At 38.3% G+C, this 12726-nt stretch overlaps 1 protein-coding gene across 6 annotated transcripts in view; it reads left to right on the top strand.

The window, feature by feature from the left end:
- The window catches only part of AVEN (apoptosis and caspase activation inhibitor), a 156470-nt gene that overhangs the window by 140590 nt on the left and 3154 nt on the right, over positions 1–12726 (top strand). For all 6 annotated transcript variants that reach the window (XM_034418662.2, XM_087875474.1, XM_087875490.1 and 3 more), the window contains 3 exons: positions 78–148; positions 5273–5368; positions 7287–7635. In XM_034418662.2, coding sequence (XP_034274553.2) covers positions 78–148; positions 5273–5368; positions 7287–7635 — 516 coding nt within the window. The remainder of the gene's footprint in view (positions 1–77; positions 149–5272; positions 5369–7286; positions 7636–12726) is intronic.

Below are 12726 nucleotides of genomic sequence, written 5' to 3'. Positions count from 1 at the left end.
GTTTTTTCATTAATGTAATCTCAGTCATTTCTGATAAATGGAGAGCCTATTCAACTTAAATGTCATTTTGTTTTCAGGAGATTCCTTTACCCAATTCAGACTTGCTGAAGAAAAAGAGTGGATTTCAGAAAACCTTTGCCCAAAGCAGGTAATGGAGAACAAGTCTTTCTTTTAAAAATTGCTCTGTATCTTTTTAAAATTTCATTATTTCCGTGGCAGTTAATAAATATCTACAGTATATACTACTAAAACTCTTGTTTAATTGCAATATAATATCTCTGGTAATATTCCCTTATGAAGTACCTCATGATGCAATTGACAAAGTTTTGGCACCAAAAATCTATTAGTATTTTACCACTCTATAGGAAATCTATTCAATCCTGCTGTTTTTCTGCTTGGCATTTTAAAATTATTTGTTTAAATTCTTCATCAGATAGTGGAGCAAGTAAAAGCTGCTTTTTTGTGTATAATCTGTGTGTAATAGGTTTATGTCTATGGAGATTCTCAATCATCCAGGTTATGCTTCAAAAGTGTTTTTCAAAAGTCAACTGGACTTTCTTGAATTTTTTTCCCTTGAAAATGGTTTGCTTCTCTTCCAAGAAGCTTCTTCGGTTCTGACTGAAGGGGAATGGAAGGGTTTATATTCTTTGCAGTCATCTGGTCATTGGCATTCTGAAGGTCAGCCATTAGTTCTCTGAGAGTCATTGAGACCACTTGGGGGGTTTATCTGTACCATCAGTGTCACCTTAATCAGAGTGCAAATGGGTGTGGAATCTCCATAGGACTACTGAAAGGACTGCGCTGAAGATAGGAGATAGGTGGTATTGTATTCCTCTCCATTTGTTAAGAGAGGGCTGTTCACTTTTAACATAGATGCCTTTTTTGACCCCTCTTTCAGCCCAATGGTTCTCTCTGTCCAGAAAGTGAACTTTACTGTCTTCAAAAGAGTGACCTTTATCTTTCAGATATAGGTTTATCTATATACTACTGAAATTCTTGTGTCTGTAACCTTTAAAATTGAGTGAAATAGTGCATCATCACAGGGCAACATTTTTTGAATCAAACTACCTTGTAGAATGAATCCAAAATCTGAGACCTACAACTCCCAAGGAAATGAAATTTGGGACAGTTGTGACTGCTTAAATGCTGCAGGATGCTGCTGCAGTCATGTGATCTGCATTGTCAATGTTTTGTGACAGTTTCCCAGCCGCTTTCACAATCCCTTGCTCTGTCCCCCACCAGCAGCAACCACATACTTGTCTGCTGGGAAGGGAAAAGGGAAGAAGGAAGGAAGAAAGATTGGAAGATTTCTAATGCTCCCTTACCAGTTTCCCACAAGAAAATTCAATGGGGAAGGTGGTTAGAAGTCATTCCTGTTCCGTCTGCTTTTTTGCTCACCTGTAGTCATTCTGTTTCTCTATTTAGGTAAGGATTTTTTTTCTGAAACGATGACCCAATGGAGCATGGGTTGTTTAATACCCGTAAAACTGATAAAAGCATAATATTGTTTCAAGCATCATCTTAAAACAATAGGAAATTGTTACTGTTCTCAGTCTTTATGCAACACTCTCACACACCGACAACTCAGGCAAATAAGAATTATATTACTTCCTTACCTTGTAAGGATTATTAAAGTAATATATGCAAAGTGCTTTGAACACTTAAAGTGCTCTTTATAAATGCTAAGTAAGTGTTATCAAATCTAAAGAGAGTAAAATAACCCAGCTATTACATAAAAAGCTACTAAAATCAGTCCTCCCACATCCATGTTAAATCTTAGTACCAGCCCAAACAAATCAATACAGTATGTATCTTTAAAAATTGGACATGGACTACAATTGAGCCTGCACCTCAGTGGAACAGTACAAGTTGCACACGTGAGTCTGTATCAGCCACACATACAGTATGGTTTTAGTAAGCAGAAAGTTTTCTACTAAAAAATTATGTCATAGTTTGATACAGTGAGATGAAAAGCTACCGGAAATCCATTGTAGAGTTCAAAGACATGGCTAATAGCTGTTAAGTCTTGATAGAAGAGGACTTTTACATTAAAGTAATAAAAAGAGATACTAAACATCTGGGCACAATAGTAGCTTTTGCCACATCCTGCTGAAATACATTAATAGTTACCTTGGAAGATGGGTAACAGCTACTTATCCCAGGATCCAGATCAGGTTATTGGGCCACATTGCCTACCACCTTATTGTTGATTAGCATTCTGAAATGGTTTTTTCTGAGATCTATATGTAAAAGGCATGCTTAAAGCAAGCTTCCCCACCATTGTTCAACCTTTGGCTTTTAAAGTAAGGCAAGATCAATTTGAAGATAATTTAAGCACCACAAGGAAAAAGGATTACCTTCCCAATTCCTCATCTGTGTTCTAAAATTCTGGGATTGAAAACCAGAGTTGAAAAGGGAAGGGTGAACGGCAAATGACTTGTCAAACACAATTCAGAGGAAGGTACAGAAAGATGGACAGATTTGTAACATAAATAACTTCTTCCAACTTGAGGACCAATTTACTAAAAAGAGGTGAAGAGACAGAAGATTTGTCGACTGATTTTTAACCCAGCTTTACTGTTAAAGTTAGGGAATTGCTAGTGTAAGGTTATAGCTTTTCTTCGAGAGTCTGTAATGAAGTGAAATGAATCCACTGATGATGGAGAAATTTATTTTTCTTCCTTTATCATGCCATTTGCACATTTATGAGCTGTTGGGAATAACGTCAGCAACTGCTCAGGAAAGCATTCTATTATTTCTATTGCTTTGTTTTGTATTAGGCTAATGTCTGTGCCAAAATCAGAGAAGATCCTAGGCTGTTGCTTAGAATTGGGTGTCACATTTGACTTTCCTTTTCTTATTTGTCATGCTCATTACAGAAGACATGTGATGAAATGGCATCATACTGTGACCTTGCTTCTATTCAGAATAAACCATCCAATGGCACAAAGGAGGATATCTTATGGAATGGTGGTATTTTTTGAGGAATCTTTTGAAGAATTTATTGTATTTAGTTCCATGAAATTTTTTTTCTTGTTTATTATTTATTTGGTCACCACAATATAAAAAAGAGTTTCTGGAAAGAGTGCAGAAAAGAGCAATAATGATGATTAGGGAGCTGGAGACCAAGACATATGAAGAACAGTTGCAGGAATTGGGTATGTCTAGTATAGTGAAAAGAAGGGTAGGAGATGTATGATAGCAGTGCTCCAGTATTTGAGGGGTTGCCACAAAGAAGAAGGGGTCAACCTATTTTCAAAAGCACCAGAAGATAAGACAAGAAGAAATGGATGGAAACTAATCAAGGCGAGAAGCAACCTAGAACTAAGGAGAAATGTCCTAACCGTGAGAACAATCAACCAATCAACTTTGCTTTCAGAAGTTGTGGGTGCCTGATCACTGGAGGCGTTCCACAAGAGACTGGACAGAGACTGTCTGAAATGGTATGGGGCAGTGATGGCTAACCCTTTTGCCATCGCATGCCAGAAGGGGAGGGCTGGGGAGGGGTCATGCGCCTGCATGCCCACACCCATAATTCTATGCACCCCACCCCGTGCATGTGTGCACAACCCCCCCACTCCCGCCCGCTCCTGGCACATGATGGCCCGGTAGGTCTGTTTTTCTCTCTCACTTGGCTCCAGAGCCTTTCTAGGAGTCTGGGGAGAGCAAAAACGGCCTTCCCCACCCCACCAGAGACCAAAAATGGCCCGTTTGCCAACTTTCTAGAGGGGCTCTGGAGGCTGGGGACAGCAAAAAACGGGCCTTTCCCACCACCACCCTCGAGGCCCTCCAGTGGCAGGAAACAGCCTGTTTCGTGCTGGAGCTGAGCTCGCGTGCCCACTGATATGGCTACGCATGCCACCTGTGGCATGCGTGCCATAGGTTCACCATCACGGGTATAGGGTCTCATGCTCAAGCAGGAGGTTGAACTAGCAGACCTCCGAGGTCCCTTCCAACTCTATTATTCTATGTTCTATTGTCTCAGAAGAGTAACATGAACTTCAAAGGAGTCAGATGATTGCTATTTTTGGCTCAACATAAGGGCATATTAGTACAGTACTTTTCCAGATTATTTGAGTGAAAATAATTTGGTCATTTCAAATACTGATAAAGTGTTAGAATGTTTTCTAAAAAGTATCTTTGGTCTTAAAATTACGGCAAATTTCAAAACAGTGCTAACAGTAGCAACAATTTTTTAACAAAACATAAAGACCTTCCTGAATTGGTCCAGGTTCTGTTTAGTTATTTATTCATTTCATCAACAATATATTTATATCATTTTTGTGCTATGAAGTATCAGGCAAAATACAAACAAGACATTCATGGTACATTAAAAACCAATAGCAGAAATCTAAATCATTGAAATAACAAGTACAATAAAAGTAGTTTTAAAAAAGTTTTTGTAAAAAGTATTGTCCTCTATTTAAAAAATTAAATGGAAACATATTTCATTGATTTTTTAAAATCCTCTTTATAAATGGAATAATAGCACCTAGCAATAGCACCTAGACTTATATACTGCTTCACAGTGCTTTATAGCCCACTCTGAGTGGTTTACAGAGTCAGTAAATTGATCCCAACAATCTGGGTCCTCATTTTACCCACCTCGGAAGGATGGAAGGCTGAGTCAACCTTGAGCCAGTGCGATTCGAACTGCCGAACGGCTGGTAGCTGGTAGTCAGCAGAAGTAGCCTGCAGTACTAACTACTGCGCCACCACAGCTCTTGATATAGTTCTGTGCATCTGCCTGCCTTGTGCAGTGGCTTGTTGCCATATTCTTTCAGAAAATACCAAAAATTCCAGAACGTGCACTGATGTCAGAATTATTAAATTCAAAATAAATAGATGGTTGCTCGTTAATGCTTCAGTTTCAGTGATGGGTTGCCCCCAGTTCGGACTAATTCGCAAGAACTGATAATAAAACCGGCAGGAGGCCCCGTCCACTGCCCCGGATGTCATCACTGGCAATCTGCGCATGCGTAGAAGCAAGGTGCACATGTGAGCAAAGCAAAAGCGTGCATGCGATCCCGTTGCGAACTGGTAGTAAAGGTAAGAAGAACTCACCCCTGTTCAATTTGTATATGAAATTAGGCGTGCATGAGTCACCCAACCCGGCGTAATGAAAATCTGTTACAGCTTTGCTTGCACTGAAAAAATAAGGTACTCCATGGCTGTTAGTTTTCCCCAACCTGGGAGAGAAGACTTGGTTGCACTAACTCAGTGATCAAAATGAATGCAGTTTTCATTTAGTGCGCATGCACTCTGTTTTCAGTTGTCAGGATTGTATGTTGACTGCCAGTCCTTGGTTCAAGCACTTGAAGAGCTACCTCTGCACCTCAAACTCAACGTGGCTGCTGAACTCGTACAGGTAATACCCATCCTCCTCAAAAATACCTTGAGCCCTATTGCAAGCTGAACAGCCTCATATTATTTTAATGTTACTACTTCAGCTCTGCAAGGGAGGAATGCTACTAAATAGCAGAATTTCCTATCAGCACTTCTTCAGCTTCATTGCTCCTCTAAAACAAAATGTTTTCCACATGCCAAGTGCATTTCAGTCAAGACTGGCATCCCCAAAGACTTGCCCGTTCCAATTTCATTACTCCAGATTTTGACCCCCCCCCCACACACACACTCTTGTTAGCACAAAGAACATTTATTTCTTGTTCTCCCTGATCTTTACGATAATCCTTGCTTTGATCTTGTCCATTATGCCAGTGGATCTAGTTTGGCAGTGCAGCTGCTACACAGACCTATATAAAAAAACAGTTACTTTTGCCCAGAGTTTATAATTCCTGGTAGCATCATAAATATAAAATATCTTCTGACTGTGGGAAGGGGGAAAAAAAAAAGCAAAATATTCAGGTAGACTGAAAAGAAGTTATGTGAATTAACTGTAGCTGTTGGGTAAACTTAACGGTATATCAAGTGCTAGAAAAATCATTCTGGATTAGATAAAAGGCGGCTATATAAGAATCCAAACCTGTTTTTTTCTCCTGAGGGTTTGCCTAAAGCGACTCAGATATTGATGTTGCTCATTTTTTTTCTTGTTCCAACTCAAAGTCACTTCTGTGACTGTAGCAGAGAAATTTGCATTTGTTTTGCAAGTCAAATTCCTTCCTTTACATACAATGGCAAGGCTGGATGTCATTGCTTTTCCTGCTGTTAATTGTTTAAAAAGCAGTGGCTGGTTTTTTTTATCCACTGTTAGGGCACATTCTGTGCTGTAATGAAGTAACAGATTCTCCTACTGTGCCTGATTAGAGCCAGCAAGTCAATGAACTGCAGGCTGTAGGAAGTTACATTTTTTTCCTTCTTTTATTTCTCTTGGTACTGAATGGACCAATTTGGTGTCCTTGGTTATTGTAAGCTGATCACATCTTTCAGTGGTAAAATAAAAGTCTGTGCTGTTCAGCAGAATGAATGCTTCCCATTCTGTTGGCATTATTTTTCTAGCTTCCTGAGGAATCAAATAAAATTGCAAACTAAGTGGGGAAAGGAAGCTGTCCTTATTATTTGGATGCTCTAAGCTCTTCATTGGAAAAGGATCTGGCAGGCTGATGTTTCCCACTGGTTTCTTTTGTCTGACCGCAAGCTTGTTTTAGGAGAGAGCCCAAGTATAAAAAGATTGTAGGCAAATCCTTAAAAAAAGTAAGAGAGATGATTATGTTGGTTATTGGTATGGTAAATAAAAGGCTGAAACTGGAGCTTCTTAAAATATTTAAATATTAATCTTACTTTGTAGTACAAAATTCCTGTACAGGTAGTCCTTGACTTACGACCACACTTGAGCCCAACGTTTCTGTTGTTAAGTGAGACATTTGTTAAGTGAATTTTGCCCCATTTTACAACCTTTCTTGCCTCAGTTGTTAAGTGAATCACTGCCATTGATAAGTTAGTAATCTGGTTGTTAAGTGAGACTCGCTTCCCCTTTGGCTTTGCTTGTCAGAAGATTGCAAAAGAGGATCACATGACCTTGGGACACAAAAACGGTCATAAATATGAAGCAGTTGCCAGGCATCTGAATTTTGATCAGATATATCATGGAAATGTCATAACTGTGAAAAACGGTCATGAGTTGTAATTTCGAACGGTCACTAAATGAACTGTTGTAAGTCGAGGACTACTGTACTTCTATACAGTATAAATTTATTTTCCATAGTGTGCGTATGCATGGATGAATATTTACTGAGATTTTTTTTTGGTAGAAGCTAAATTTCAAGTTGCGTTATTAAGTTGTTGTATTGCATCAACCATCGTTTAGAGCTGTTTTCTTACTACTTTAGGATGCAACTCCAGTCACACTTCCCCAGATTAAGCTGCAAAGTCATGATGTGGCCAAGAAAAGTGGTGATCTATTGCAACAGCAAAAGAGAGTTGGGTCGCACAGTTTTCCCAAGGAAGATTCTGCTGTTCCCTTGACTTTGTCAAATAAAGATGGATCTGGAATTTCTTCAGAGGCTCTTCAGAGAAATCCTTCAAGTTTACATCAAGTAATAGATCATTTGGATGAAGACCTTGATCTGCTCCTGAAATTAGATGCCCCTATTAGTCCTGAAAGCAATATTGCTTTGGAAGTGGTAGCAGATGGCCTGCCATCTGGAGATGATTTGACAAAGGCTTTTGAAGAAACTGGTAAGTATTAGGCAGTTTCCTCCCCTTTCTTTTTTTAATTATTATTATTATTATTATTATTATTATTATTATTTAGTTATTTTTGCAATCAGTGAAATATTTTTCCTTCCACAAATATGCCATTACACCTAGCGTGATAATACATTGTTATATCAGTCATGTATAATGTATCTCTCATTCCTCTTCTCTCCCATACAGTGAACTGAAATTATATTTAGAAGCCTAGAGGATGAACTTGAGTCTTTCTTTATTGTTTGTTTTATTTTTATGCTGTCTATATTATTTTAATAAATAACTCAAGGTGGCAATCCTACCTAATACTTTTGTCTCCTATTTTCCACACAACAACCATGTGAAGTGGGGGTTGTTGTTGTTGTTGTTGTTGTTGTTGTTGTTGTTGTTGTTGTTGTTCTTCTTCTTCTTCTTCTTCTTCTTCTTCTTCTTCTTCTTCTTCTTCTTCTTCTTCTTCTTCTTCTTCTTCTCCTCCTCCTCCTCCTCCTCCTCCTCCTCCTCCTCCTCCTCCTCCTCTTCTTCTTCTCCTCCTCCTCCTCCTCCTCCTCCTCCTCCTCCTCCTCCTCCTCCTCCTCCTCCTGTGTTCTAGATCAAATGTTAAACGCCAGAATGAAGACACCTTCTTGGCTCTGTTGTTGGCCAAAAATAAGTAATTATCGGTACATGTATCTGGTAGTAGCCAATATACCAACTGATGAGCTAGTGTTTTGGCCTGTTGGACACCGGCCCCTCCAGCAGCTGAATCAGAGGAGGAGGCAGCATGGGAGTCAGGGTCAGCATCAAGGCAACCTGAGAGGTCCAAGGGAGAAGAGGGAATGGAGTTGGCACAGAGCGAGACAGAGCCTAGGCAATCCATCAGCCCTCAGATGTAAAGTCAACAGCCATAGGGCTGGAAGTGGCTGATGGGGAAGAGGAGGAACAGCTAGGTCCAGTGCCAGATGCACGAATGCACAGAAGGCAAAGGAAAGTAGAGCAGTGGAAATCCATGGGTCGATCCTTGGGAAGGAAGAGCCACCGCTGTTAGTAAAGCCCCACCCTAGCTCTGGGGATAAAAGACAGGGGCAGAAATGAATAGATGTGGCAGACAACTATTCATCTTCTGGCTGGATGGACTTGTTAGCCTGCGGTGAGAGAGAAACTTTTTGTCAGGACTGCCGGCACTCCTAATAAAGGAATCTTTGAGTTAACTTCAGAGGGTTTGCCGAGCTCGGTCAGAACAGCTGGGCTCTGGGTCTCTCCACATTCACATACTTTGTTGTTATCCTCTAAGAGCTTCCACTTGAGCATATTAGTTTTAGATTTAGGTACTCCCAACTCTCAACTTATTCAGGGTCCTCCAAGAGGTATAAGGGAGGTCAGGTGGGATTAGAACTCACAGCCTCCCACTTCCTATGCTGGTGCCTTAATCACTAGACCAAACTGCTCTCTTCCAATCTGGAAAAGTAGATGGAGAACTTCCTTCATTGAAAATGGAACATAGCAATTTGACAGAAACAAGTTCTCAGTTCATCGTTTATAGCCCATTTCAGAACACATGCTAGACTTCAATAATAGGTAGTACTTTAGAATGAAGCAATAAAACATTCAGGTTAGGGCTCTGCAGATCGCTACCAACTAGAACCACATTAATGTATCAGGTGGATGAGCTTGCTTTTTCCAGTGATGAGTGAGCACCAGGTGTTACAGTATATTCTTTGGCTGAGGTTATATTTCCCCCAGCATTCTTGTCACAAATCATTTTGCTGCAGTCCATCACTGTCTCAGAAATTATCTCTAACCATCCTCTGTTGTGCCTGTTTTCTGAATCCTCCTCCTGGAAAAGATTATTTAGTCCTTCTATCCAGTTACATGAGAATCTGTTGTTCCCTTGTGTACTTATTAGTATTGAAAGATGCTGTCAGGTTGGTCTCAACTCTTAGCAACCACATAGCTAGATTTTCTCTACAATGATCTGTCTTCAATCTGGCCTTTTAGGTTTCACAGTGGAGTGTTCATTGCTAATAGTTGTATTGTTGTATAAACTATATAGATTACATTAATAAAAGGAGTGGAAAACTGAATACATTAAAAACAGAAAGGTTTTAATGCCACCACGATTTAAGTTCCACTGTGAGTTGGCTCCTGTGTGGGCTTAAGTGGAACAGTTAAACATACTTCTTCACTGGAACATATTTTTGAAGCCTTCCATATTTTAAAATCAGTACCTTGAAGATTATCAAATTATATTATTGGGGGAAAATTAGGATATAGAGTGGGAATTGTGAGAATACAAATGTGCAAGTGGGAACAAAAGGAAAATAGATATTCTAGCTATGGTTAAAAAAAAGGTCACATTTTACAGTTGAGAGTAAAGCTTTTATGTGACTCATTAATTTTATACCTTTTTATTTAGCCATATACTGACAAAACTATCCAGAATAAATTTTGAAACTATTTTTAAATTTCATGTTAAAGAAAAAACACACAACAAAAATCAAAATATATAATTTGTGGAAAATATTTACTGTTTTTTTTCTTAAAAAGTGAGTTTATGATGATACGCTAAACTATTTTCCAATTTCACATTGTATTTTTAAGATAAATATTCTAGTCCATTCATACATTCCAAATTATTTGTAAATGTTTTACATTGGCGTCTGGGCATGCAAAAACATACATAACATACATACATACATACATACATACATACATACATACATACATAACTCTAAACTCAGACCAGACTGATCTGGTCTAAATCACTTAAATCTGGATTGATGCCCAGATCTAGAATAAGATTAAGAAAAAGAAAGTTTCAATGTCCCATAATGCTTTATAGGAAAAGTACAAATAGAAACTTGCTTTTCAGTAGAATGGAATAAAAATTATAGGAAAACTAAAATTTTTAGACAAATTGAGCATGCGAAATTTTATATAAATCAGGGAAGGGATTTGGCAACATTTCTCCAGATCTATATATCTGGAGATCTATATACTGTGTTTCCCCGAAAATAAGACCCTGTCTTATATTTTTTTGAACCCCAAAAGAAGCGTTTGGCCTTATTTTTGGGGAGGTCTTATTATTTTGGGGCGTGTGGAGCAAGACAGGACTCCACTTGCTGTCGTACCTGATTTCCAGCTCTGTCTCCCTGACCTTAATCAGAGGAAATGGCGGGGACTGGCAGCGCATGTGTTTAAATATTTTCGGGGAGGGCTTATTTTCAAGAGGGGGTTATTTTAGCACATGCACTCAAAAGCCCGATCAGGGGATGTCTTGTTTTCGGGAAAACGGTATATGTTCTTTAGGATTCAAAAACTATGGTATATATCAATCAAGGTGGTCATGATTCTGATTCTGGCTTACCTGAGTGATCTTTAAAATTTCTTGATGATAAAACAGTATACTAATCCTCATGAAGGAAAAGTCTGGTAATTGCAGTTAATGGAATGTTTTTCTGATCCCTTTTCTTTTAACCTAAAAACATAGGTTAGGGCAGGGGTGTCAAACTCACGTCGTCATGGCGGCGTCACATGATGTATCAGGACTTTTCCCTCTTTGCTAAACCAGGTGTGGGCATGGCTAGCGCGTGACGTGTCCAGCCCATGGGCTAGGAGTTTAACAGGTCTGGGCTAGGGTAAAACCTAACTATTATAGGTCAGAGCAAAATTTAAATTAAGTCCAGCATTTAACAAATTACAGTTAAATGTATTTATTTACAATTTAAATGAAGCCAAACAGGTACTTTGAGGACAGTGTTGCCTTTCCTATTGGATAGGCTGTGTATGCAACACATTTTAGTGACATTTTGTAAACCAGAGTTCAAAGATATGCTCTATTGGGTTGCTAAAATATGTATGATGAAAATAATTTTACAATATTAATAAATACACATGAAACTAAATGAGGGTATACTACATGCATTCTTGCCTATTTAGTGGGCCCGAGGCTAGTGTGCTGTTTCTCAACCTTAGCAATGTTAGATGTGTGAACTTCAATTTCCAGAATTCCCCAGAGATTTCAGAGAAATTTTTTTAACATCATTATTTTTCCTGCAATTTTTAGACTTTACCCAGCCTGATCATTCCATCAGTTCGATAACTCTTACAGAGAGAGTTAAGTATAACCAAATAAATTAATTGTAAACTATTCCATAATTTGTTTTTCAAAGCATGCATTAAATTGAAATCACTCTTATAGTCTGCCCTGGATGCTAGGAATATCCCACCAATTATGCTAAATTATGAGACAGTTGGTTCTGATATGCAAAACCAAATCCAGACAATCTGAGAATTTGTTTCTGATGATTTTTACCTACTCTAAAATTTTAAATCATGGTACTGATTGACTGTAATGGTATTTTTGGTAAGAAAGTCTTTGTATTTGGAACATAAGAAATTGATCTGCTTAATGCCACAGCTGAAATTATACTGTTCTGTTTCTGTATCGTCAAACTCTGACCAATTTTGGAGTTTAATTTCTCTGGAAACTAACAGTTGAGCACACTGAATATTTATAAAAGTAATTATGAAATTGGTTTCCATTTGATTATTTTCTTGCAAGTTCATATATAAAAGAATCTTAACTTTTTCACTCAATGAAAACGAATCACCAAAATATTGCCCTATGATTTAATTTACTGTGTGCCAGAGGATATGTTTCAAGAAGGGCGCTTATGAAACAACATGAATAATGAAGCAGCACTAGCAAACATCAGGACTTGGAACTTTTAAAGTTTGTTTAGCAGTTGTTAGAAATTGAATTGTCATGGATTGTTGCATTGTTACCTTATTTTGCAAAATAAGATTTAGGTCTGAAAATCATTGATTCGTATTCAGAAACATTCACTTCAGGAAATCACTTTGTGGGTGTGTGCACACACATATGCGCACACACAAAATCAATAGAAAACAAGTGCAAGCAGTTCTTAGAGCATCAGTGACTTTTATCAGTTTTACCTCTTTCTATAAATCCTTAAGTCTTCAGGATACAAGTATAATGTTCCTGGATTTAGTTGTGTTGCTATATCACCGAGTTTGCTCAGCATTGTACAGAGTTAGAGAATGATACAATCAAGCTTGTATTTTTTTAATACTCTGATT

The sequence above is a fragment of the Pantherophis guttatus genome, chromosome 1 (assembly GCF_059756535.1).
Source record: "Pantherophis guttatus breed Tessera chromosome 1, ASM5975653v1, whole genome shotgun sequence".
Classification (NCBI taxonomy): domain Eukaryota; kingdom Metazoa; phylum Chordata; class Lepidosauria; order Squamata; family Colubridae; genus Pantherophis; species Pantherophis guttatus.
The sequence above is the reverse complement of the archived record's forward strand: the minus strand, read 5'-3'. Positions and strand labels throughout refer to the sequence as shown.